The sequence below is a fragment of the Tamandua tetradactyla genome, chromosome 5, assembly GCF_023851605.1.
Source record: "Tamandua tetradactyla isolate mTamTet1 chromosome 5, mTamTet1.pri, whole genome shotgun sequence".
Taxonomy (NCBI): domain Eukaryota; kingdom Metazoa; phylum Chordata; class Mammalia; order Pilosa; family Myrmecophagidae; genus Tamandua; species Tamandua tetradactyla.
Window position 1 is genome coordinate 99,565,665 of NC_135331.1, and position 22,939 is coordinate 99,588,603.

At 38.8% G+C, this 22,939-nt stretch overlaps 1 protein-coding gene and 1 pseudogene across 3 annotated transcripts in view; both read right to left on the bottom strand.

The window, feature by feature from the left end:
* Nucleotides 1-22,939, bottom strand: part of CCND3 (cyclin D3) — a 103,759-nt gene that overhangs the window by 33,790 nt on the left and 47,030 nt on the right. For 2 of the 3 annotated variants that reach the window (XM_077161788.1, XM_077161786.1), the window contains exon 2: nt 19,573-19,736. The exons of the other annotated variant lie outside the window; for it this stretch is intronic. In XM_077161788.1, the coding sequence (XP_077017903.1) occupies nt 19,573-19,593 (21 nt within the window). In that variant the 5' untranslated portion in view covers nt 19,594-19,736. The remainder of the gene's footprint in view (nt 1-19,572; nt 19,737-22,939) is intronic. 3 annotated transcript variants of the gene reach the window in all.
* Nucleotides 3,060-16,800, bottom strand: LOC143684646 (small ribosomal subunit protein eS12 pseudogene; annotated as a pseudogene).

Below are 22,939 nucleotides of genomic sequence, written 5' to 3' on the forward strand. Positions count from 1 at the left end.
TTTATGTCCATTTTAGGGTCATCTGCGACAAAGTGACTTATAGTACCTGTTGACTATGCAGCTACTTGAGCCCCTCCCCAAGCCCCCAAATCAAGTCTCACGTATGCACCTAGTGAGTCTAAGGCCTGCTAATGTCCATATTCTTTTTTTTTTTTAATTTTTACTGATAAAACAACATACAAGCACATACATTGTTAACATACAAACATTCCATACATGGTGTACAATCAATGGCTCACAATAACAATATCATCACATAGCTGTATATTCATTACATGATCATTTTTTAGAATATTTGCATCACTCCAGAAAAAAATAAAAAGAGAAAAGAAAAAAACTCATAGATACTGTACCCCTTACCCCTCTCTCTCATTGCCCACTAGTATTTCCATCTACCCAATATATTTTTCCTTAATGTTAACATTTGTTCCCTTATTATTTATTTTTTTGATCATATATCTTATTCATCTGTCCATACTGTAGATAAAAGGGACATCAGAGACAAGGTTTTCACAATCAGTCACATTATGAAAGCCTAATCATTATACAATTATCTTCAAGAAGCACAACCACTGGAACACAGCTCTACAGTTTCAGGCATTTCCCTCTAGCCCACTACACCTTAAACTAAAAAGGGGATATCTATATAATACGTAAGAATAGCCTCCAGGATAATGTCTTGACTCTGTTTGAAGTCTCTCAGCCAATGACACTTTATATATTGTCTCATTTCTCTCTTCCCCCTTTCAGTTGAGAAGGTTTTCTCAATCCCTTTATGCTGAGTCCTAGCTCATTCTAGGATTTCTGTTCCACGTTGCCAGGGAGGTTTACACCCCTGAGTCATGTCCCACGTAGAGAGCGGGAGGGCAGTGAGTTTGCTTGCCATGTTTATTGATAATGTCTGTATTCTTTTTTTTTTATAATAAAAAAATTTTTTTAAACGTAACAATATACAAACACGAACATTCTTACCATATGATCATTCCATTCCAGGTATATAATCAATAACTCACAATATTATCACATAGTTGTATATTCATCACCATGATCATTTCTTAGAACATTTGCATCAATTCAGAAAAAGAAAAAAGAAAAAAATTCATATATATCATACCCTTTACCCCTCCCTGTCATTGATTGCTAGTATTTCCATCTACCCAATATATTTTAGCCTTTGTTTCCCCTATTTTTTTCTATACCCCTTATCACTCCCTTTCATTGATCTCTAGCATTTCAATCTACTAAATTTATTTTAACATTTGTTTCCACTATTATTCATTTATTTTTAATCCATATGTTTTACTCATCTGTCCATACCATAGATAAAAGGAGCATCAGACACAAGGTTTTCACAATCACACAGTCACATTATGAAAGTCTTATCATTATACAATCATCTTCAAGAAACAAGGCTACTGGAACACAGCTCTACAGTTTCAAGCATTTCCCTCCAGCCTACTACACCTTAAACTAAAAAGGGGATGTCTATATAATGCGTAAGAATAGCCTCCAGGATAACCTCTTGACTCTCAGATTTTGAAATCTCTCAGCCCCTGACACTTTATTTTGTCTCATTTCTCTCTTCCCCCTTTCAGTTGGGAAGGCTTTCTCAATCCCTTGATGCTGAGTCCCAGCTCATTCTAGGATTTCTGTCTCATGTTGCCAGGGAGGGTCATACCCCTGGGAGTCATGTCCCACGTTGAGATGGGGAGGGCGGTGAGCTGACTTGCCATGTGGGCTGATAATGTCTGTATTCTTGAAGGGCGTTATTTATTCGCCAGCTCCAGCCTTCCACTTTCCAGGCCAAATCTTTCCAAATGCAACAAATGCTTTCACATCTGGTATTTTGTAACGAGTTCGTTTAAAAGGTCATAGGTTTATGAAAAAGGAGTTTAATCATGAGTCTTTTATGAATGTAAACCATCTTCATTCCATGTTAAGTGGTAAGAGCACGTAAGCTGTACTGGAAAAGATGAACTTTTCTTGCTGATTTGACCCAAAATACTGATATCAACGAAGATAACACTTAACTGATAACAAATGGGGTAAGAAGTGTTGCCAATTCAAAGATTATTTTAGATTGACTCACTGCACCAGAAAACATGAAATGTTTTATAATCTTATAGCTCATAAATGAAAGAAACTGGATGGAGGTTTCCCCAAATTTGACAACAATTTCTAATATTTATATGACATTACCAACTATGAGTTGTGAAGATTAAATAAACTTTTCTAAACTATTAATAGTTATAAAAATTTCCAGTCGATCATGTTAGAGAAACACTGAGTTATCTTTTTTGTTTTCTCTATGGAAAATCTTACAAAATCATTGTCATATGAAAATGCAATTATAGAGGATGCAGCCAAAAGACAGAGTTAAAAAGCACAATGGAGCAGTGTCAGACAGCTAATATAAATTTTGCTGTTTTTCTGGATTTTGCAATATCTATGATATGTTTGAACTTTTCAATTTTCTTAATATGTTGAGATTTCATTCAAAATCTAAATAAATATTCACTTTTGTATCTATTTACCTTTGTATTTGTGATTTCGTATTGTTTTTCTGTAAGAGCGGCCCACAAATTGTATAAGCTTCAGACCCTACAAAACTCATGTCTGCCCTGGGTAGATGGGGAAGCACAAGAGCTTTGGTGTCAGATCTGGGTTTAAATTGCCTACATCTTGCTAGCTGTGTGTCCTCAGACAAGTTATTTAACCTCTCTGAACCTCAGTCTTCTCCTCTATCTAAATATGGAGTGGTAATAACTATCTTGTAAGTTTTGCCTGGAGGATTAAGGAGATGCTGTATGTAAAGTGACTATTATTATGTGACCATCCCAATGACTTTGTGGCAAAGAGACAATCGAGACAGAGAAAGGTTTATTTGAGGGTACACAGCAAAGGGATGTCATAGAAAGAATCTGGATTTCAACTTTATATGTTAACAATCTTACTTCCTCTTGATCTCTCACCCCTTTCAAGACAGGATATAAAAACCACTCCTGTATTATCCCTGGCCCCAACTAAATCTAACCCATCCTTCACTCCTTACTGGCCAGGCCATAGAGCCACCTCCTCCACCACAATCCGCCTCCACATGGGGAAAGTGAAATGAGCACCCCTCTGACAATGTCTATGAGAAATAATGAATCAGATGAAATTAAGAAATACTTCAGCCTTTTGTTGAAATCATATATTTGGTTACCAGTTTTGAGTTCTCTTTTTTTCCACCAACTCAAACCACCCCAAGATTCTCCTCCTCTTTCCACAAACTTGCAACCGGTTTCATTACAAGCTTTATGTCATTTCCATTCTCACTTATATAACATAAATATTTATAACCCCTACTGTGTGGTAAAGAAACTGAGGCTCAGAGAGGTGAAGTACCTTGCCTAGATATGAGTGCCCAGGCTCTTAGGCACTGGGACATGTTGCCGTGTACTATGTATTCTCTCATATATTTTCCTTCGTAGTAGAACTGGTAATTAGGTGTGTGCTGGAGTGGGGAGCGAAGACCAGAAGATCCTTGTGACTTCACACTCCCCTTGACCCCTAGCACTGCTAAAAAGTATTCCTGTTTCCCTCAAACCTGCCCTACTGGTTCATGCTTTTGCTCCTGAGGTTTACTGCCCGGTGGATCTATCAGCCATCTGCCGCTCCAGGAGCCACAGAGTGGGGGAGAGAAGACACTGGTGCTAATCTGGTTGGGCCCCCATCTTTCCCTTAGACAATTCAGTTGATCTCTGTGGACTTCATTTGCCACAACTTAAAGACAAAGTAAAAAGAGGTACTCCAGGATCCTTTGCAGTTCCTACATTCCATAAGTGAGCCCATCCTGTAAACGCAGAATGCAGGCCATTGAATATGTTCTTTATGATCTTCTGAAGTCTTTCTGCAGACCCAGAGTCTTCTGTCATATGGTGGTGCATCATGAAGTTTGCAAAGGATACATGGTGGTGATTAGAACATGGCCGTGGACTTAAGAAAGCTTCATAGCTACATGGTCTTGGGCAAGTTTTCAACGTCTTGAAGCTTCCTTCCTTCCTCTGTAAAATGGTATGGTTGCACAGCGGTCCATCACATAGGGTTGCTACGCAGATAAAAGAGATGGGGGCTAGGAAATGGCTGGCACCACGCTGAGCGATGATGGAGACCGTTACGGTCAGAAGTGGGTGCGGGGCCCTGGGGCCTCCTTGTCTGTTTTTGACCAGGGATGCTGAAGCTTAGGGGGAACTTTGAAAGAGGACTGAACTGGAGAGGGGCAGAAGGAATAAAAGACATGGGAGAGACAGATGATGTGACCACAGATGGCTGAGTGTGGCTGAGATGGAGAAGAGCACTGTCTTACCATCTGCCCAGCCCCACCCACATATACGTGGGCAATGTCAATGAGATGTTGGACTGGAAAACATCAGGAAATACTAAAATAGCAAAAGCGGGAATTACAGATTTTCTAAAATGCATCCCAAATTTTCTATCTCAGTAGGAAAACCCAAATCCTTGGACTTCGGCATCAGCCTGCTCTTCCCTTCTTTCCACACTGGCACCATTCCTAACCAGAATGTCATTCTGCATTCAAGTGGTCAACTCAAAAGCCCCAATTCTTCTAGCCTCTGAAAACTTAGGGCATCTGTCCTAAGTCCATTAAAACAAACAAAGTGATATATCAAATAAATCCACACAGTATTTCTCTCTTTTTAATGCAATCTGAACAATTACTTAGAATAGTGAAAAAACTAAAAAAAGCTAAATGTCCAACAACAGATGATTCACTAAATAAATTGCAATCTTCTAATAGAATATTACACTATACCAGAACATTGTACTATATTATAACATTATACTTCTGTACCATTATACTATGGTATTATATATTGTGATAGACTATTAAAAGCAGCCGTGGGTGTTGAACAGAGTGGTGGGAAGCTCAGAAGGTGAACTGAACTGGGCTGCATTCCCAGAACCATTGCACACTAACTGGATGACCCGGGCAAGTCTCTCTCTACCTTAGTTGTGCATCAGAAAAATGGCAATAATGATATAAAGAGTTCTGGCTTCGTGATCAGACTTCTTGCCTGGTTTAAAGCCTGGTCATGTCACTTTCTAATAGCTGCCCACCTTGGACAGGTTAATTAAGGCTTCTCTGTTCCTTACGTTCCTCATCTATAAACTGGGGACAATAATAAGTTTATCACACAGGGATGGTTTGTGTGAGAATTAAATAATTAAATAAGATAATATATGTAAAAACCCATAGAACAGTGCCCTGCACAACAGATGTAATACTCTCATCCTCCTCTCCCTACCCAGCCTAACAGCCCCCTAAACTGTTTCTAAATATAAATGCAAATCCAAGACACTTAGAGCACACGACCTTGGAAAGGAATAGCAGAGCTACTCCAGGTGCACCTCACCAACAGGCACCCGGTTAGGGTGGGCTCCCCGGAGGGGGTGTCCCAAGTAAGAGCTGGCTAACCAAGCGCTAAGCCTCTCCCCGCAAACAGGAGTGGCTGGGGGTTGTTGGGGTCACTTTTATCAGGTAGAAAAACAACAGCCGGAGCTCAGGGTGCGGTGAGCCATGTGGCGGTATGCCCCGCCTGGAGAACCTGCAGAGGGCTTCTGGAGGAGGGTCCTGCGTGCCCCGCCTTACTCAACAACAGCCCCACTCAGCCGGCGTCACAGAGAGGCAGCCACCTGTTGAACCACAGCAGGACTCAGTTCCCATCTTGGTTCTTCCTCTGGGTAAACCCACCATTAACAATCTAACTCTGAAAAGGGGTGGGCATGGTGGCCAATCTGGTATTTCTTTTGAGCCTAACTGTCAGTTTCCCACAGCTCTGGGCTTCCGAGAGTTTATACACATGTGATCCCATTTGAAAGATAATCATAATTTACATGTATACACAGTTTGCATGTGTACAGTGCTTTAGTGTTTTAGAAAGCGCTTTCTCCCCCACTTACTGATTTTCGTCTTCACAAGAACAGGGAACTGCCAGTTGGAGAATCTCCAGGAAAAGATGAGGCCAATGGAGATACAGGGCCATTGCCTGTGGAGGTGAGCCCTGAGGCCACATGGGTGCTGTGACCTCAGCAAGGGCACCCCAGGCCTGGGTCCACCACCTCAGCCTCACAGACTCTAAAATACACCTTGCCAACATGTCCAGAAGGGTCCCGGCTCCTAGGGTGGACTCAAGGTAACCAGCACCCAAAAAAGCTGCATACCCCACACTGCCAAGGGTAAACCAATAGTGGGGAAACAGAGCCATGGGGCAACAGGACAGTGGTACCTGAGGCCTCTGGCTGGAACGTTCCCTCCCTGCAGGCCCTTCCTCCTGGGGTGACCAGAGGGGTGAATCAGAAGGGGGCTTGGTGGACGAAGCACTGGAACTAAGGGAGGCAGCCAAAAGTTTCCAGTGTTAGGGGTCAGGGCCAGGATTGGTGATGTTTCCACTATAGGGGAAATCGCCAGGCCAGACCACCTTTCTGCTCGGTGACCTTTGCTTTTTTTTTTTTAATTTCCTCAAAGTATCCAGGGTTAACTGACCTTTCTTCATCGATTTGTTAAATTTCCAGGCTGGTGACAAGTATGCCTCCATGGTCTGGAAGCCATGTGTCTCTTTAAGGACCTTTGCCCTTCTCTGTTCCATTCATTCTGTTTGGATCACACTGTTTATCTTTTAGAGTCTGATTCTTCTTTTCAGCTTCTGGGTAGAGGTGAGGGTACAGCTTCTGTACGTTCCAGATAATATTTTTATATATGAGGAAATTGAGGCTCTGAGTACAAAACTGTCTCTTGCATATAAAGTATATCAGGCTGTAAGCATCTGGGAGCGCCTCCCCATCCAGCTCCTTCAGCATATGCCTGCTAATTAGAATGTCTGGATGCTGGAGAATGTTCGGGGCCACAGGGCAGCTAGCCTTAAAAGGGACTGACTCACTGCATGTGGAGAACTGTACAATCATTGCAGTGGCAGAGCTGTGCTGATCTGTTCACGTCTGTACCCAATCCCCCATCCAAAAGCTCACATTTGCAAAATGACTCACTGGGAAGAGAGGTCCAGCCTGTGACCGTGAAATGAGAGAATTTCAGGTCTGAAAGGGAGTCCAAGGCAACTAATTCAGCCTAACCCACAATGCTAGTTCGCAGAAATTTACATTTCAAAGACCAATAAAATTTCCCCCAAAATTTTAGAGACCAAAAATTAAGGTTGTTACCAAGTAAGGTTATTAGGGAAAAAACCTATGGTCTATATATATCATAGTTCATAAAATAAAGAATAACCTGAACATTAATCCCTTAAAAAGAGTTCAAAATAAGGGACTGTATTTTAAATAGAATAGATTTAGTTTTATTCAATACTCACTATATCCTCTGATGAAAACTAATTTGGAATCACAGTCCTGTACCATCCCCTCAAATGGTCCAGGCAGCCCTTGTATGAACTGCTTTACTGATGGGAGGCCACTGTTTACAGGACAGCCCCACCTTTTTAAAAAAACTACTCTACTTGCTGAGATTTTTAAAAATGTATAATCCATAAATATATTCTTCTTATAAAAAATCAAAATGTTAGGGCTAATACTTCAGTAACCTTTGTCTGTCCATCCCACTCCACTCAATATTCTGCATTTTGTTTTCTTGCTCAGTAGAACCTTATTGATATAAAAAGATCTACTTAATTCACATGGTACCCAGCATTCCACTTCAGTGTCATCCTGTCTTCCCCTATTGAACGGACATTTTGGGTTATTTCTCTTTTTTCTTCCCTTTCAAACAATACTGTAATAAGCAGGCATGTGCATAACTCTTTAAGTATATGTTAACAAGTTTTTCTCCAGGAGAGATACTGAGTAGTAGCAAATGATTGGATCATGGGATATGGGCAATTTTACTTTTAACAGATAACTTCCATATTGCCTTCTAAAGTAGCTGAACAATTGTCAAAATTTTGTTTGTTTTAGTTCGTTTTAAATGGTGAGTCCAACTCCATCTTCCTCTCTCTCCCACTCAGGGAGGCAAGTGCTGTCTTATGCGGCCCCTCTCCACGTAAATCCTCTCCTGTGTGAAAAGGTGAGACGAACTCAGCAAACCAACGGCTTTTCTTAAATGGCAGGCCATTAAAGTCGCTCCAGGTCTTCTACTTCTTGGTTTCTTTCTCCCCCTGAGAGCTGAGGAACCACAGGAGAGGAAACTGGTAGCGTGGAGATAAATGCACTCTCGCGAGCTTGGCACAGGACAGCTCTGGGAGATGCTTTTGGGAAGCAGGCAGATCCTACGAGAGCCCTCATCTAATCAGTTCCAGGCAGGATAATCCACCCTCAGAACCACTAGAATAAGAGCTAATATATATTGAGTCCCTACTCTGAACAGTGCACCGTTCTAAGTGGTTAACTTCACAGTCAGTCATTCATTCTCTAGAACAACCATTTGGGGTAGATTCAATTATTTTCTCATTTACAGATAAAAAAAAAATAAAGCACAGATAGTTGGCCCAATAAATAACCAAGCTAGGATTCAAACTCCAGCAGCCTGATTCCAGAAGCCATCCTCTTACTCCAAGCTTGTTCGTGGTAAGGCTTTCTTACACACCCAACAAAAAGACAACAAGTACACATCCCACTTCCCTCCTCCTCCCCCAGCCCCTGCCCTAGTTCACCCTCTCCTTTCCTTCCTACTGGGTTACTGCAGTGACTCACACCCATCCAATCTACTCCCTCCTCCAATTCTGCAGGCATCTGTTAATTTAAAAAACTTATTCTCAGTATAAAAGTAATGTTCCGTTAAAGAAAATTTGGAAAATATGGAAAAGTAGAAAGAAGAGAAAAAAAATCCTATCTATATTTTTAACAACCATGAAACAATTTCTGCTAACAGATTAATAATGTACTTTATTGTCTTTTGAAAATATACATACATGAGGTTTGTTTTGTTTTTGTTTTTTCTTTTGCACATAAGGCCTTTTTTTGGACACATGAGATTTTCTTAACTTGGTTCTAATCATACAACATTTTTACTGAAAATTATCTCACAAGAATTTACAATGTTATTAAACATAAAACATAAAATTAAATGCTATCATATCAGTTATTACTCGAAAATCTCCACTGGCTCCCTCCATGACTGTCAAATACATTTCAAATTCCTTAGTTTGGCATTCAAGACCCTCTAGGATTTGCTCCACCAGCCCATCTTATGTCACTTTTTTTTTTTATTAAAAAACTTTTTTTAATCCTCTCGACCAAAAGGGGGAAGAGTGAAATGAGACAAAGTGTCAATGGCTGAGAGATCCCAAACAGAGTCAAGAGGTTATCCTGGAGGTTATTCTTATGCATTAAGTAGATATCACCTTGTTATCCAAGAGCAAATGGAGAGGCTGGAGGGAACTGCCTGAAAATGTAGAGCTGTGTTCTCGATAGGATTGTATAATGGTGTAGCTTTCACAGTGTGACTGTGGGATTGTGAAAACCTTGTGTCTGATGCTCCTTTTATCTCCTTGTCAACAGATGCGCAGAACATATGGAATAAAAATAAATAATAGGGGGAACAAATGTTAAATTTAGTTTGAAATGCTAATGATCAACAAAAGGGAGGAGTAAGAAGCATGGTGTGTATGGTTTTTCTTTCTGTTTTCGTTTTATTTTTCTGTTGTCTTTTTATTTCTTTTTCTGAATTGATGCAAATGTTCTAAGAACTGATCATGATGATGAATATGCAACTATGTGATGCTATTGTGAATTATTGATTATATATGTAGAATGGAATGATCACATATTAAGAATGTGTTTCTTTCCTGTAATTTTTTTAAAAAATTAATTAAAAAATTTTTAAAAATTTTTAAACACAACAATATACAAAAATGAACATTCTTACCATATGATCATTCCATTCTTGGTATGTAATCAATAACTCACCGTATCATCACATAGTTGTATATTCATCACTCTGGACAAACCTACAAAATCTCATATCCTACTCAAGGTTCCATGGACTTATGGTGTTCAATTGAGCTGTCCACATAAGTTATATTAGGAAATGCACTAGTCAAATTATAAATTTTATACCAAATAAACATTTTTTGCTTAGTCTTATAAGTTAAATTTAGTTTTAAAATATGAATTACCATCTATTTTCAACACCCTGCAGTAATGACATTCCTTTGTTCTTCCTCATGCAAAAACATTTTTTAATTTGTACATTTAGTCACTATCATTGTACTTATGTCACATTTTCCGTACCCTGGTCTTGAGCCCCATACACATTTCTACCTAATGGGATCTCCACCATCTGAACACTTCCTGCTCTTTTCCCACACTTCCTGGGCCTTTGCTGACACACATGTCCTAGATTTTAGAGGCAAACTCTATTTTGATTGGTCTGTGATAAAATTAAATTCTTATTTCCCTTCCTAAATTTACCCCTCCCACCCACACCCCTATTCCAGGCTCTATCATTATTTGATAAGGGCAAAAATCTTTGACTCTTCTCTTTCTCACTCGGCCCACAAAAACCCATCAGAAAGTCCAATGGGCTTTACCTTTGACTATGTGTCATGAAACCAAACACTTTTTAGCATCTTCACCGTGATCTCTCACATTTAAGCCACCTGCATTTCTCACGTGGGCTAACCCTATCTGGCCTTCCCCGTCCAATCTGGCCTCCATGAAAACTATTTCCAATACAGAAGTGAAAGGATCCTTTTAAAAGGTAAATCAGCATCTTCAAGACCTCGTGATAGGAGGTAGCTTCTTGAACTTTACAACTAAAGTACAAGCAATGAAAGAAAAAATTGATAAGTGGGAACTCCTCAGAATAAAAGCTTCTGCTCTCAAAGGAGTTAGTGAAAAAGATGAAGAGGCAGCCAATTCAATGGAAGACAATATTTGGTAACCATATATCAGATAAAGGTTTGATATCCTGTATATATAAAGAAATTATACAACTTAACAAAAAATCAAACAACCCAATTATAAAATGGACAAAAGATATGAATAGACAGTTTTCCAAAGAGCAAATACAAATAGCAGAAAAAGCACATGAAGAGATGCTCATCTTCATTAGCTATAAGGGAAATGCAAATTAAAATTACAATGAGCTATCTCACACCTGTAAGAATGGTTGCTGTTAAACAAACAGCAAACCACAAATGCTGGGAGAGGATGTGGAGAAATTGAAACACTTACTCACTGCTGATGGGAATGTATAATGGTACATTATACATTCTGTGTGTACAACTGTGGAAAACAGTTTGGCTGTTCCTTAGAAAACTAAATATCGAGCAGTGCTGCAACCTGGCAATACCAATATTAGGCATATACCAAGAAGAGGTGAAAGCAGTGACACGAACAGACATTTTAAACTGATGCTCAGAGCAGCACTATTCCTAACTAGCAAAAGATTAAAACAATCCAAGTGTCCATCAACCGACGAGTGGATGGACAAAATGTGGTATATACATATGATGGAATATTATGCAACAGTAAGACAAAGTGAGGTCCTGAAGCATATAACAGCACGGATGAGCCCAGAGGATATAATGCTGAGTGAAATGAGTCAGACACACAAGGATAAATAAAGATGATTTCATTATTATGACTGGTAAAAAGAGCAAACTTCAAATCATATGGCTCAGGAAAAAAATCTGTACTCATTTATAGCAATGAACCAAATGTTGCATCTCTGCAGCTAGAGTATGCAAATGACTTCACAAGCAATGGCTTCCAAATATGTCACATTTTTAACATTCTAACATCATATAAAGATTTTTTTAAAAAAGGTAAATCAGAACCTTGAAGACATCATGTTGAGTGGAAATATCAGACAGATGGGCAGATGTTATATGATTCCACTTATATGAAATAGCTGGAATATGCAGATTAAGAGAGACAGAAAATAGAGTACAGATTAACAGGAGTGGGAGAGGAGGAGTGATAGGGTACATGGTTTCTATTAGTGGTGATGGGCAAGTTCTGGTAATGGGCGGTGGGTGGTGAGGTAGCAGTATATGTGAATGTAATTAATCCCACTGAATGGTCTGCTTAGGAGTGGTTGAGATGGGAAAGTTTATATTGCATCTGTTTCCACAATAAAAAAAAAAAAAGGCAGTAAAGAGACAATTACAATTAAATGCAAAATATGGTCCTGGACTGGATTTAATAATATAGGTGAAAATGCCCAAAAGGACATCATCGGGACATACGAAAAAACTGGAATATAGACTGTGAGCATTATATCAATGTTAAATTGCTTAAACTTGGTAACTATATTTAAGGTGGTTACATAAGTAAATACACTTGTTCTTAGGGAAAGTACATGGAAATATGAAGTGTTCAAGGAGTATGTTTAGAAAACAGATATACAGGCAAATGGACGGGCAGACACAGATAAATGGATAGATGTATAGAATGATATGACAGATGTGGTGAAATGTTAAAAGTTGGTGGATCTGGGCATCTGGTTGGGGAGTAAGCTGGAGTTCTCATTATGGGTTCTGTATTATTTATGTAACTGTCCTGTAACTTTGAAATTATTTCAAAATGAAAAGTTGAAAAATAAGTGTTAGAGACCCAGTTAAAAAAAAAAAAAAGGTAAAGCGCAGCAAACCATTTCTTGCTTTACGAGTGTCCAGTGCTTTCCCACCATCACATTTAGAGCAAATCCTAAATGCTAGGCCCTGGCTATCTCTTTGACCTCATTTCTTACCATTCCCACCTTCATTTACCCCTTAGATGTACTTCTAAGAAGCAAGCCACACTTGCTTCTTAGAAGTACCTCAAGCTCACCAATGCATTCATGTTTTAACACTTTTTCTGCCTGGAAAGCTCTTCCTCTAGGCTGTGCTATCTGATACAGTGGCCACGTGTGCCTACAGAGCCCACAAAATGTGTTGGTCTGAATTGAAATGTGCTTGTGAATATAAAATGCACACTGGATTTCGAAGAGTAAATTAAAAAAAATAATAAAAAAAAGGAAAAGCTTTCACTGATAATTTTTAAACTGATCATAGGATGAAACGATAATATTTTGGATATATTATATTAGGTTAAATACATTATTAAAATTAATTTCACCTGTTTCTTTTTTAGTGTTTGAAACACTGCTAATAGAATATTTTAAATCACATTTGTGGGTCATGTTGTATTTCTATTGGACAGAGCTGCCCTAGACCACTGGTTCTTTACCCTGCTTGTACACTGGAATCATTTGAGGGATTTAAAATAAAAAAGACTCCTGGGTTCTACATCCAGTGATTTGCATTTAATCGTTCTGGAGTGTTGCCTGGGCACTGGGATTTTTAAAGCTCCCCAAGGTGATTCTAACTTCCCTGAAGCAGCATTTGTGCTCTAGAACCCAATTAAAAATGGCGCCACCATGCTCTGTGCCCAGACCACACTTTACCTTTCTTCATAATTTGTTCATTGTCAGCCATTATATTTTATATGTATTTGTATATTTTCTGACACCCCCATCAGAATGAAAGCTCTCCAAGGGGCAGAGAGCTGTCTTGTTCCCCGCACTATCTCCAACACCTGGAACAATGCAGTGTGAGAAGGTGCTTAGTAAATACTTGTGAATACTCAGGACAGGGACCCATGAAGGTGAGGGACCAACCTGCTGGAAGGAGCCACCGACCATCCAGCTCGCCACTTCTCAGAAGCCATCTAAACAACTGCCATGTGCTCACCAATATCCCTCGCTACTAACATCTTATCTCCATAATGCAAATTTGATATTTTTGGAAAAGAATAAGCATCTGAACAATAGGCATCAAAAAAAGTTTTAAAAATACTCATTTTCTTCTAGGAATCTAGTCTAAGCAAGCCAGGGAAGAATCCAAATATTTACAGATACTTGGACAGTTATCCCAAGATTATTAGAACTTTTAAAGATATGGAAAAATGCTCACTATATTAAGTCAGAAAAAACGTGGAAACAATGCCAAATACAGAAGGGAATTCCAACTCTATTAAAGCATCCATGCACGGACTGGGCACTGCCGTGTGCTATCTCTGGATCTGGTGCTTGTGCTCATCTCATGACACCTGTGATGTGTGGCCTAGAAGGAAATACTCTAAAATATTGGTCATCTCTACAGGTGGGATGATGGATGACATCAAATTTTTCTTTAAAAATGCTATGACTCCTACAATGACATATTGTATTTCTGTAATCAGAGAAAAAGTGAAAAATACTTTAAATCTCACAAACGACTGTGGCATGTGACCTGCAACAATTTATGAATAATTATCAAGGCCTTTAAAATATTTAAACCATGCATAAAAAATGTTTGTAAAAATTCATAGCATCGTTTCCCGGACCATGGACCCCCCCCCAAAAAAAATTAAAAATTCATAACAAACCATTAACAATGGTCAACTGTGTGGAGTGTCCAGGAGAAGGGGGTGATGGGAAACTTTTACTTCTTTGACATTTCTATAGAAGTTTTATTTAGTTATTTAACCATAAGCATTGCTTCTTTCTTTCTTTCTTTCTTTTTCCTTCTTTCAGAATTATTAAAGGAGAAAAATATCAAACCCTTGATCTAGGAATCCTTCCTCTAAAAATCTATTCTGAAAATCTTGTGGTACTGATACATTTAAGCACCTTGACTATGGTAGTAGTTACACAAAGCTACATGTTATTAAAATGTACAGAGCTACACACACACATATACACACACGTATACGAGTAAGTGTCTAAGGGATGAAATCTAAATAAATTCCATGGATTGCACCAATGTCAATTTCTTGGCCATGATATTGAACTATAGGTTATGCAAAATGTTAACATTGGGGGAGGCTGGGTGAAGGGTACATGGGCCCGCCTTACATGTTTCTTTGAATCTTCCTGTGAATCTATAAATATTTCAAAATAAGTTTTTAAAAAATCTATCCTAAAAGAATTCCAAATTAAAAAAGAATCATGCAAAAGGTTGCACAAAGGTTTATTTATAATAGCAAATATTTTCTAACAACCATACAGTCTAAGGAAAGTGTCTATATAAATTATGTCCCAGGACTTCTCAGTTATATTTATGAGGCATTTAGAAAAAGCAGGGCAAGTGCTGAGAAGTTGAAAAGAGCAGTATATATAATTGTATGAACAGAAAGACAAAACCATGTATTGCAGAAAGAATAGGAAGATGATATACTGAAATGTTAGCCTTGGGTTTTACATTTGTCTTGGGTTTTACATTTTGTTTTCATAAATGTGTATTTTCTTTATTGTAAAACGCATTAAAGAAGACTTAAAAATACAGAAAAGCAGAGAGAACAGAACTTACCCATAATCCTATCATCCTGAGATAATAGAGATCACTTTGAATGACTGTGCGTGATTTTCTTTTCTTTCTGTGTTATAGTATTTGTAGAAAATCCAATTTTTTTTTTTGAGAGCCAAATTCTTATTTGTTTATTTCTTGCAGTTGAAATATTCTTCATTGACATCCTTGGCCTGAGATTCTCTGCTGTCAAACTCAACAACCTCAACACAACTGCAACCAACCACTTAATGGCGTTTTCCTTCTCTGCTGATTTTACAGAGACATATCTATTCCCTTAGTTTCTTGTTGTCAGCAACCATAGCTAGGTTGATTTTGTGTCCATTACAAACAGTCACCACCAATTTGACAACACATAGACTCATCACAGTTGGATGCAAGCACTCAGAAATGGGCCTGGTACTTCTCTATGGCTTTGGCAGCTTGCAGATTCCACATTCCATGTGCCAGGCCACTGTGGGCAAGGATGGTCTTCAGCACCTCTGGTAAAGCAGTGTCACGCCTCCAGCAGCTCTGCCGCAGAGCCTTCCTCTGCCATGCTGGTGGGGTATGTGGAGCCAAATCTTGACTTCACCCCAGTCTTGTCTCCACCCAACCTCAACATGGCAGGGAAAGAGCTCCAATATACTGATAAAAAGGTCATCATGACGCTGTGTTTGTTGGTTCTTTGTCACTCTGGATCAATGAATATTGTCTAAAATTGAGAGCGCTGCTGATTGTATAACCAAGTGAGGATACCGGTCTGTTTATTTTGCACATTATCCATGATGCCCAATGGATGGAGGGAGCCGAAGGGTACAAAATAATGGAGAAGCAAACTGTGATATATTTATATGATAGAATATGGTGTGGCTACAAAAAGGAAGGATGTCAAAAGGCATGCAACAAACTGAATAAACCTTGGGGACAATGTATTGTGCAAAATAAGTCAGAAACAAAAGAACAAATATGCTAAGGTCTCTTTCAAAAAATACTTATAAGAAAATTGGAGCCTAGATCGTAAACCCTTATAGCAGCCACACATAATCTGAAGTTGTAAATGTATTTCTAGATACTGAGACACTGAGCTATATGCATATCAGCTGGTATTTCCCTGGAACTTTGAATAACTCTGTGACACCTAAGTCCCAAAAATGGAGTGCTGCAGCCCTGAAAGTTGGCATAACTATAGACAATAACAGTCAAAATAACCAAAAAAGAGATCAGGCCTCAATTAAAGTTAAAAACAAAGCCAGTCTGGCTGGGACAGAACATAGGCTAAAAGATGATAGTGTGTGTACTCTAGACCTTCACCTGCTGCGTGAGACCACAGGCAGAGAGGTTTATTATGTCTAGATCCTACATTTTCTGTAACACACAATCTAAATCCGGACAGCTCATTTAAACAAACCCAAATCCTGGAGGCCTTGTAATTCTGTGCAGCTGAATGTAATACCAAGATAAATCTCAGACGATGGTGGGCTGATAATTAAAAGTATTGGTAGAGTCCCTTGAGGGTCTGAAATATATATATATATATATATATATATATATATATATATATATATATATATATATATATATATATATATAGTATATATTAAATATATATACATAAACTTTCCCATCTGGGAAACCCTGGGTACCCTCTCTACCATTGAGGACTCCCCTGAAAACAGGCCAAGACCTTGATTTTTTTAATTAAAAAAATTTTTTTTAAATACCAAAAAACACCGAACGCAAACATTCTTATTTTGATCATTCCATTCTACATATATAATCAGTAATTCACAATATCATCACATAGTTGCATATTCATCATCATGATCATTTCTTAGAACATTTGCATCTATTCAGAAAAAGAAATAAAACGAAAACAGAAAAAAACTCATACATACCAGACCCTTCCCTTTCATTGATCACTAGCATTTCAAACTAAATTTATTTTAACATTTGTTCCCCTATTATTTATTTTTATTCCATATGTTCTACTCGTCTGTTGACAAGGTAGATAAAAGGAGCATCAGACACAAGGTTTCCACAATCACACAGTCACACTGTGAAAGCTTTATCATTATACAATTATCTCCAAGAAACATGGCTACTGGAACACAGCTCCACATTTTCAGTCAAGCCCTTGATTTTGAGGCTTGCCCTTATGAAACTTTTCTGTACGAGAAAAGCTAAGACTACCCATAATGAGGCCTAAGAGTTGCTTCCAGGAAACCCTTGTTACTCAGATGCAGTCTCTTTCTCTCTAAGCCCAACTCTACAAGAAAAATCATTACCCTCCCCGCTATGTGGGACATGACATTTAGGGGTGAAAGTCTCCCTGACAACATGTGGCGTGACTTCCAGGGATGAGTCTGGTCCTGGCACTGTGGGATCGACAACATCTTCCTGACCAAAAAAGGGAAAAGAAGTGTAATAAAACAAGGCATCAGTGGCTAAGAGATTAAATTGAGTCAAGAGGCTATTCTGGAGGCTACTCTTATGCAAGCCTTAGTTACACAGTGCTAATTGCCTTGGTCTGCTAAACCTCAACCAACATCACTTCAGTTGATTCTTTTTTTTTTTTCCTTTTTATCCAAAGACAAGGTCTAACTTTAATAACAAACACCCAAAGTTATAACATTTTACCTTTACCAACTATTTATGTAGGCACAAATATGGAGTCTAAATTTTAAACTATACAGTTAACGCCTGTTGACACTTAAGAACATCTAGGACTTGAGCTGAGACTCTATAAAGGTTTCGTGCACTCAGTTTGCTTTCCTGGAATCTATCATTTCTGGAGGTTGCCTTGGCTAGATAAATCTCAAAACCCAGAGGGATCAGCCTCTCCAAAATTATCAACTAATCACATCCCCTTATTCTTAGTGTCAACATTCCTTCTCAACATGAAAAAGTCCAAACGGGCATTGCCTAAAGATCCCTATAGATTGGGAGAAGGATTAAAGGAGAAGGAGGAGGTATAACAGAGAAGATAGGATTTAACAAATGCGTATGATTGCTGCATCACTATATTAATATTCTTTCCAGGCTCCAGTGTTTTGGCACAACTAGAAGGAAAAATTTGAGATGGTAGTATAGTAGCCCATGACAAACTCTGGGATCTGTTCTGTAACTACTTGTTGAAGTGTGCTTTGAAAATTATTGCTTTTTCTTTCTTTGCTTTGTATATACGTTATATTTTACAATTAAAAAATGTTTAAAAAAAAAAAAAAGGTCACCATGAACCTCTTCATAGAAGCGTCCCAAACCTCCAATGTGAATTAATCTCTCATGCCTGTCTACACTCTAGTTTGTGTCTCTTTTACCACTAAGCATAGTTTATTTTGCACACTTATTAATTGCGCCCTTGCATTTATTTCCCTCACTCCCTGAACGGAAGGACAACTCTTACTCATTTTTATATCCTGTCCCCATCCCCTAGCACAGTGCTCAATTAGAAATTTATTGATCCCACGTCTCTGCCACGTTCCCCTCCCTCCTTCCTCGCCCTCCCCAGCCACCACGAGGGATGTGCAGAGAGGATCTGTCTTGTTTTAGGGGAGGCAGATGGCCTGAATCTCTCTCCCTGCCCTCTGGCTTGGATGCTGCCCCATCTCTCCCTCCCACAGGCCGGGATGTGAAGGGTAGGGCATGCGCTCCAGAAGGCCCTTGTCAAAATGCACCTTTGTGTGAAGCAGGAAACTTTGCACTAGCTCCAAGCAGTAATTCCAGAGAAATCAGTTTATCAGATTAATTAAAAAGGAAGAGCAGGACCAAAACACGCAAGAAGCAGGGACTGAGCTAGGGGAGCCCACACTTCAGAGGCTATTAAAATAAATGCCACTTACTTTACCAACAGCTTGAGGCTAAAATGTAAGCTCAAAGCCAAGAGCATGCGGAGAAACCTACCACCAAGAAAAGCGCTGTGGACCATGGGGATTAGACACTGCCCGCTCTGGGGCCCCTTCTAGTCCATCACTCAGATTTCAGGTGACCATTTTTCTCCTGTCTTTAATGATGACAATATTCACAATTAAAGATGTACCAGCTCCGGTCTATGCTTTTTACTATATTAATTCACTTAATCCTAAAAAATTATTGCTCTCCCATTTAACAGGTACAAAAACAGGCACAAACTTTTTTTAAAAAATTAAGTCCTCCCATCCTTAATGACATATTAAAAAACTCCCTTCTCTCTCTCCCTGTCAGACACACCCAAGAGTCGAGCTTAATTTAGCCTTACAAATAACTTCTAAGCTCTACCAACATCCAGAGCTGATGGAATGCCTGCATTAAAAAAAATATAATAATGGGTTCCTACCTTATGCCCTGGTCTAGCCATTGGTCTAGGTGCCACATCGGGTTATTTTGGCTGGCAGAATTAGTAACGTGAACAAGATGGCAGAAGGAATTTGCAGGTCCCCTCCAACAGGAAGTGAATACCTGGGACCACTTAAGCGATTCCCTCTCCTCCATGGTCCAGGCCTATGTATGAAGAGCAGAAAAAATAATATAAGTCAAGAGGGGCTGGTGTCAAAGATGTCTCTAAGGCAGCTAAGGCTGAGACCAGTTAGATGCCCACCAATCTCCTTTCCTCCGCCCGAGTACTCCGGAAAACTACAATTGCCAGTTTCCCTTGAAGCCAGGCTGGGGCCATGGCATTAGGTTCTTGCCAGTGGAATGCGGTAGCCCCCTCAGACCTGGCAGACCTCAGACTCTTATCTAATCAGGGAGTAGGAAGCTGGAGGAGCTAATAAAGGGCTTCCAGGCCCCGGACACTGAGTTGTTGCCAGATGGAAAGAGCCTGGATTCTTGAAGTTATGCAGTGAAGAAAGCTTTTGTATAACCCCGTCTGTGTGCTGGTGCTGGGGGAATAATCGATGATGGTTCTAGTAAATTTGGCAGAAATGGGGAAATGAGCTTCTTCTGACCTTCAGGGAAGCTTTCCCTGACTCAGTCACCCTCCTTCCCACGGGGCTCACCTCTCCCTACAGGACCTTCTGCAGAACCTGTAAGAATCTCTTCAACAACACTCCTAGTGGATGATTTATAGGTCAGCCTTCCTTTAGACCATGAGCTCCTTGAGGGCAGGGCTGAACATAACACCTGCTACTTAGGTGCTCAAGAAGCCAAAACTATTTTGGTGGAAGAAAGGATGAAGAATTTAGTTTGGGACAGAATGTTTTAAAGTGATGGTAGAATACTAAGCTTTGGAAGCCATACACTGTTAAGTGGTAATAACAACGACATGCAAAATACAGCTTTCAACATAATTCCACATACCTTATTTCATTTGATTCTCAAAACATGGTGACATGGGATGGGCAAGGCAAGTATTTTACACCCAACTGAAAGACGAGGAAACTAAGACTCCAGGATACAATCAGGACTAGAGTGGACGTCTTATGGCTTTCAGCCCAGTCCTCATTAAAAGCATAGGCAGAGGGCGGGTAATGGTGGCGCATGGCAGAGCTCTCACCTGCCATGCCAGAGACCCAGGTTCGATTCCTGGTGCCTGCCCATGGCAAAAAAAAAAAAAAAGCGTAAGTAGAGAGTGAGAGAAAGATCAAAGATGATGATGGAGTTTGACAGAGAAGGTAGGATTTAACAAATGAGTATGATTGCTGAATCATTATATTGATATTTCTTTTAGACTCTTTTAGTCTTAGAGCAGCCAGAAGTAAAAACCTAAAATTGTAGAACTGTAACTCATACCAAACTCTGAAATCTGTTATGCAACTAATTGTTGTGATGTGCTTTGAAATTTATTGCTTTTTTGTATACATGTTGCTTTTCACAAAAAAGAAAAAAATATATATTTCTAGCCTCCAGTGTTTTGGAGCAGCTAGAAGGAAAAATCTGACACAGTGGAATGGCAACCCATAACAAACTCTGAAACCTGTTCTGTAACTACTTGTTGAAAAGTACTCTAAAAATCATTGCTTTTTTTTCTTTGTATATATATAATATTTAACAATAAAGAACTTTTTAAAAAAGCATAGGAATATGTAGGCTGAAAGTAAAATTATGGGAAAAGCATATAAATAAATACTAACAGAAAGGAGGCTGAAAGCTGATGCCAAATATTAACATTAGACAAAATAGGCACGAAGGGAAAAAGCATTATAAGAGATAAAGAGACAAATAGATAGCACAATGCTACTTAACTGTAACACAATAATGTTAGAACTCCGAATGAAGCTGAATGTGAGAATGATAGAGGGAGGAGGCCCTGGGGGCACAAAGGAAATCAGAAGGAAAGATAGACGATAAAGACTGAGATAGTATAATCTAGGAATGCCTAGAGAGTATAATGATAGTGACTAAATGTACAAATTAAAAAATGTTTTTGCATGAGGAAAAACAAAGGAATGTCAATATTGGAGGGTGTTGGAAATAGATGGTAATTCATATTTTAAAACTTTAGCTTATGCATGAGAGACTAAAGCAAAAAAATGTTTATTTGGTACAAAATTTTTAAAAAATGAGTCACTGATGATTTTACATTTTGCTATAATAAAATTTACAGTTTGATACAATAATAATTCTAAATTTGCATATCCAGAATAAAGGCACAAAATATTTTTAAAAGTAAACTAGGTAAAACTACAAGGAGAAACCAATAAATTCACCATTGGAGGGAGGAGATTTTAATACAACTTTTTATAGTAATTGACAGATCAAGGAGGCAAAAATCAGAGAGTGCTCAGAAAATCTGAATGGTGCTATTAATAAGCTTATTGAAATAAACACTTAAGAATATATATTCTTTTCAAGCATACAAATAATAATTCACTAAATTTACCATAGATGAAGCCGTAAAGCAAGTCATAAAACATTTTTAAAAAATCAGTGTCATAAAGACTACATTACGCAACCATAATGCAATTAGGTTAGAAATCAGCAATAACAACAATAAAAAATCCCATACATGTAGGAATTTTAAAACATACTTCCAAATAACTTACAGGTCAAAGAAAAAACTTGTAATGGAAATGTTTTTAAATTAGCATTAAACTAATAATGAAATACTATATATTAAAACTAACAGAATTCTTACACTAACACCCTGATATTCCATTCCTAGATATCTACCCAGAAAAAACGAAAATTTATATCTACAAGTCTTATATAAGAATGTTCAATAGGCTGAGCACTCGATCTTGGGGTCTGCCCCATGAAACTTATTCCTGCAAAGGATAGGCTAAGCCTACGTACAATTATGCTTAAGAGTCACCCCTAGAGAACCTCTTTTGTTGCTCAGATGTGGCCTCTCTCTAAGTCAACTCAGCAGGTAAACTCACTGCACTCCCCTCTACATGGGACATGACTCTCGGGGTGTAAATCTCCCTGACAATGCATGACAGAAATTCCAGGATGAGTCAGGACCTGGTATCATGGGACTGAGAAAACCTTCTTGACCAAAAGAAGGAAGAGAGGAATGAGACAAAATAAAGTTTCAGTGGCTGAAAGATTTCAAACAGAGTCAAGAGGTTATCCTGGAGGTTATTCTTATGCATTATATAGATATCCCTTTTTAGTTTATGGTGTATTGGAGTGGCTAGAGGGAAACTGTTGTGTTCCAGTAGCCTTGATTCTTGAAGATGATTGTATAACGATAAAGCTTTTATAATGTGACTGTGTGATTATGAAAACCTTGTGTCTGTTGCTCCTTTTATCCAGGGTAT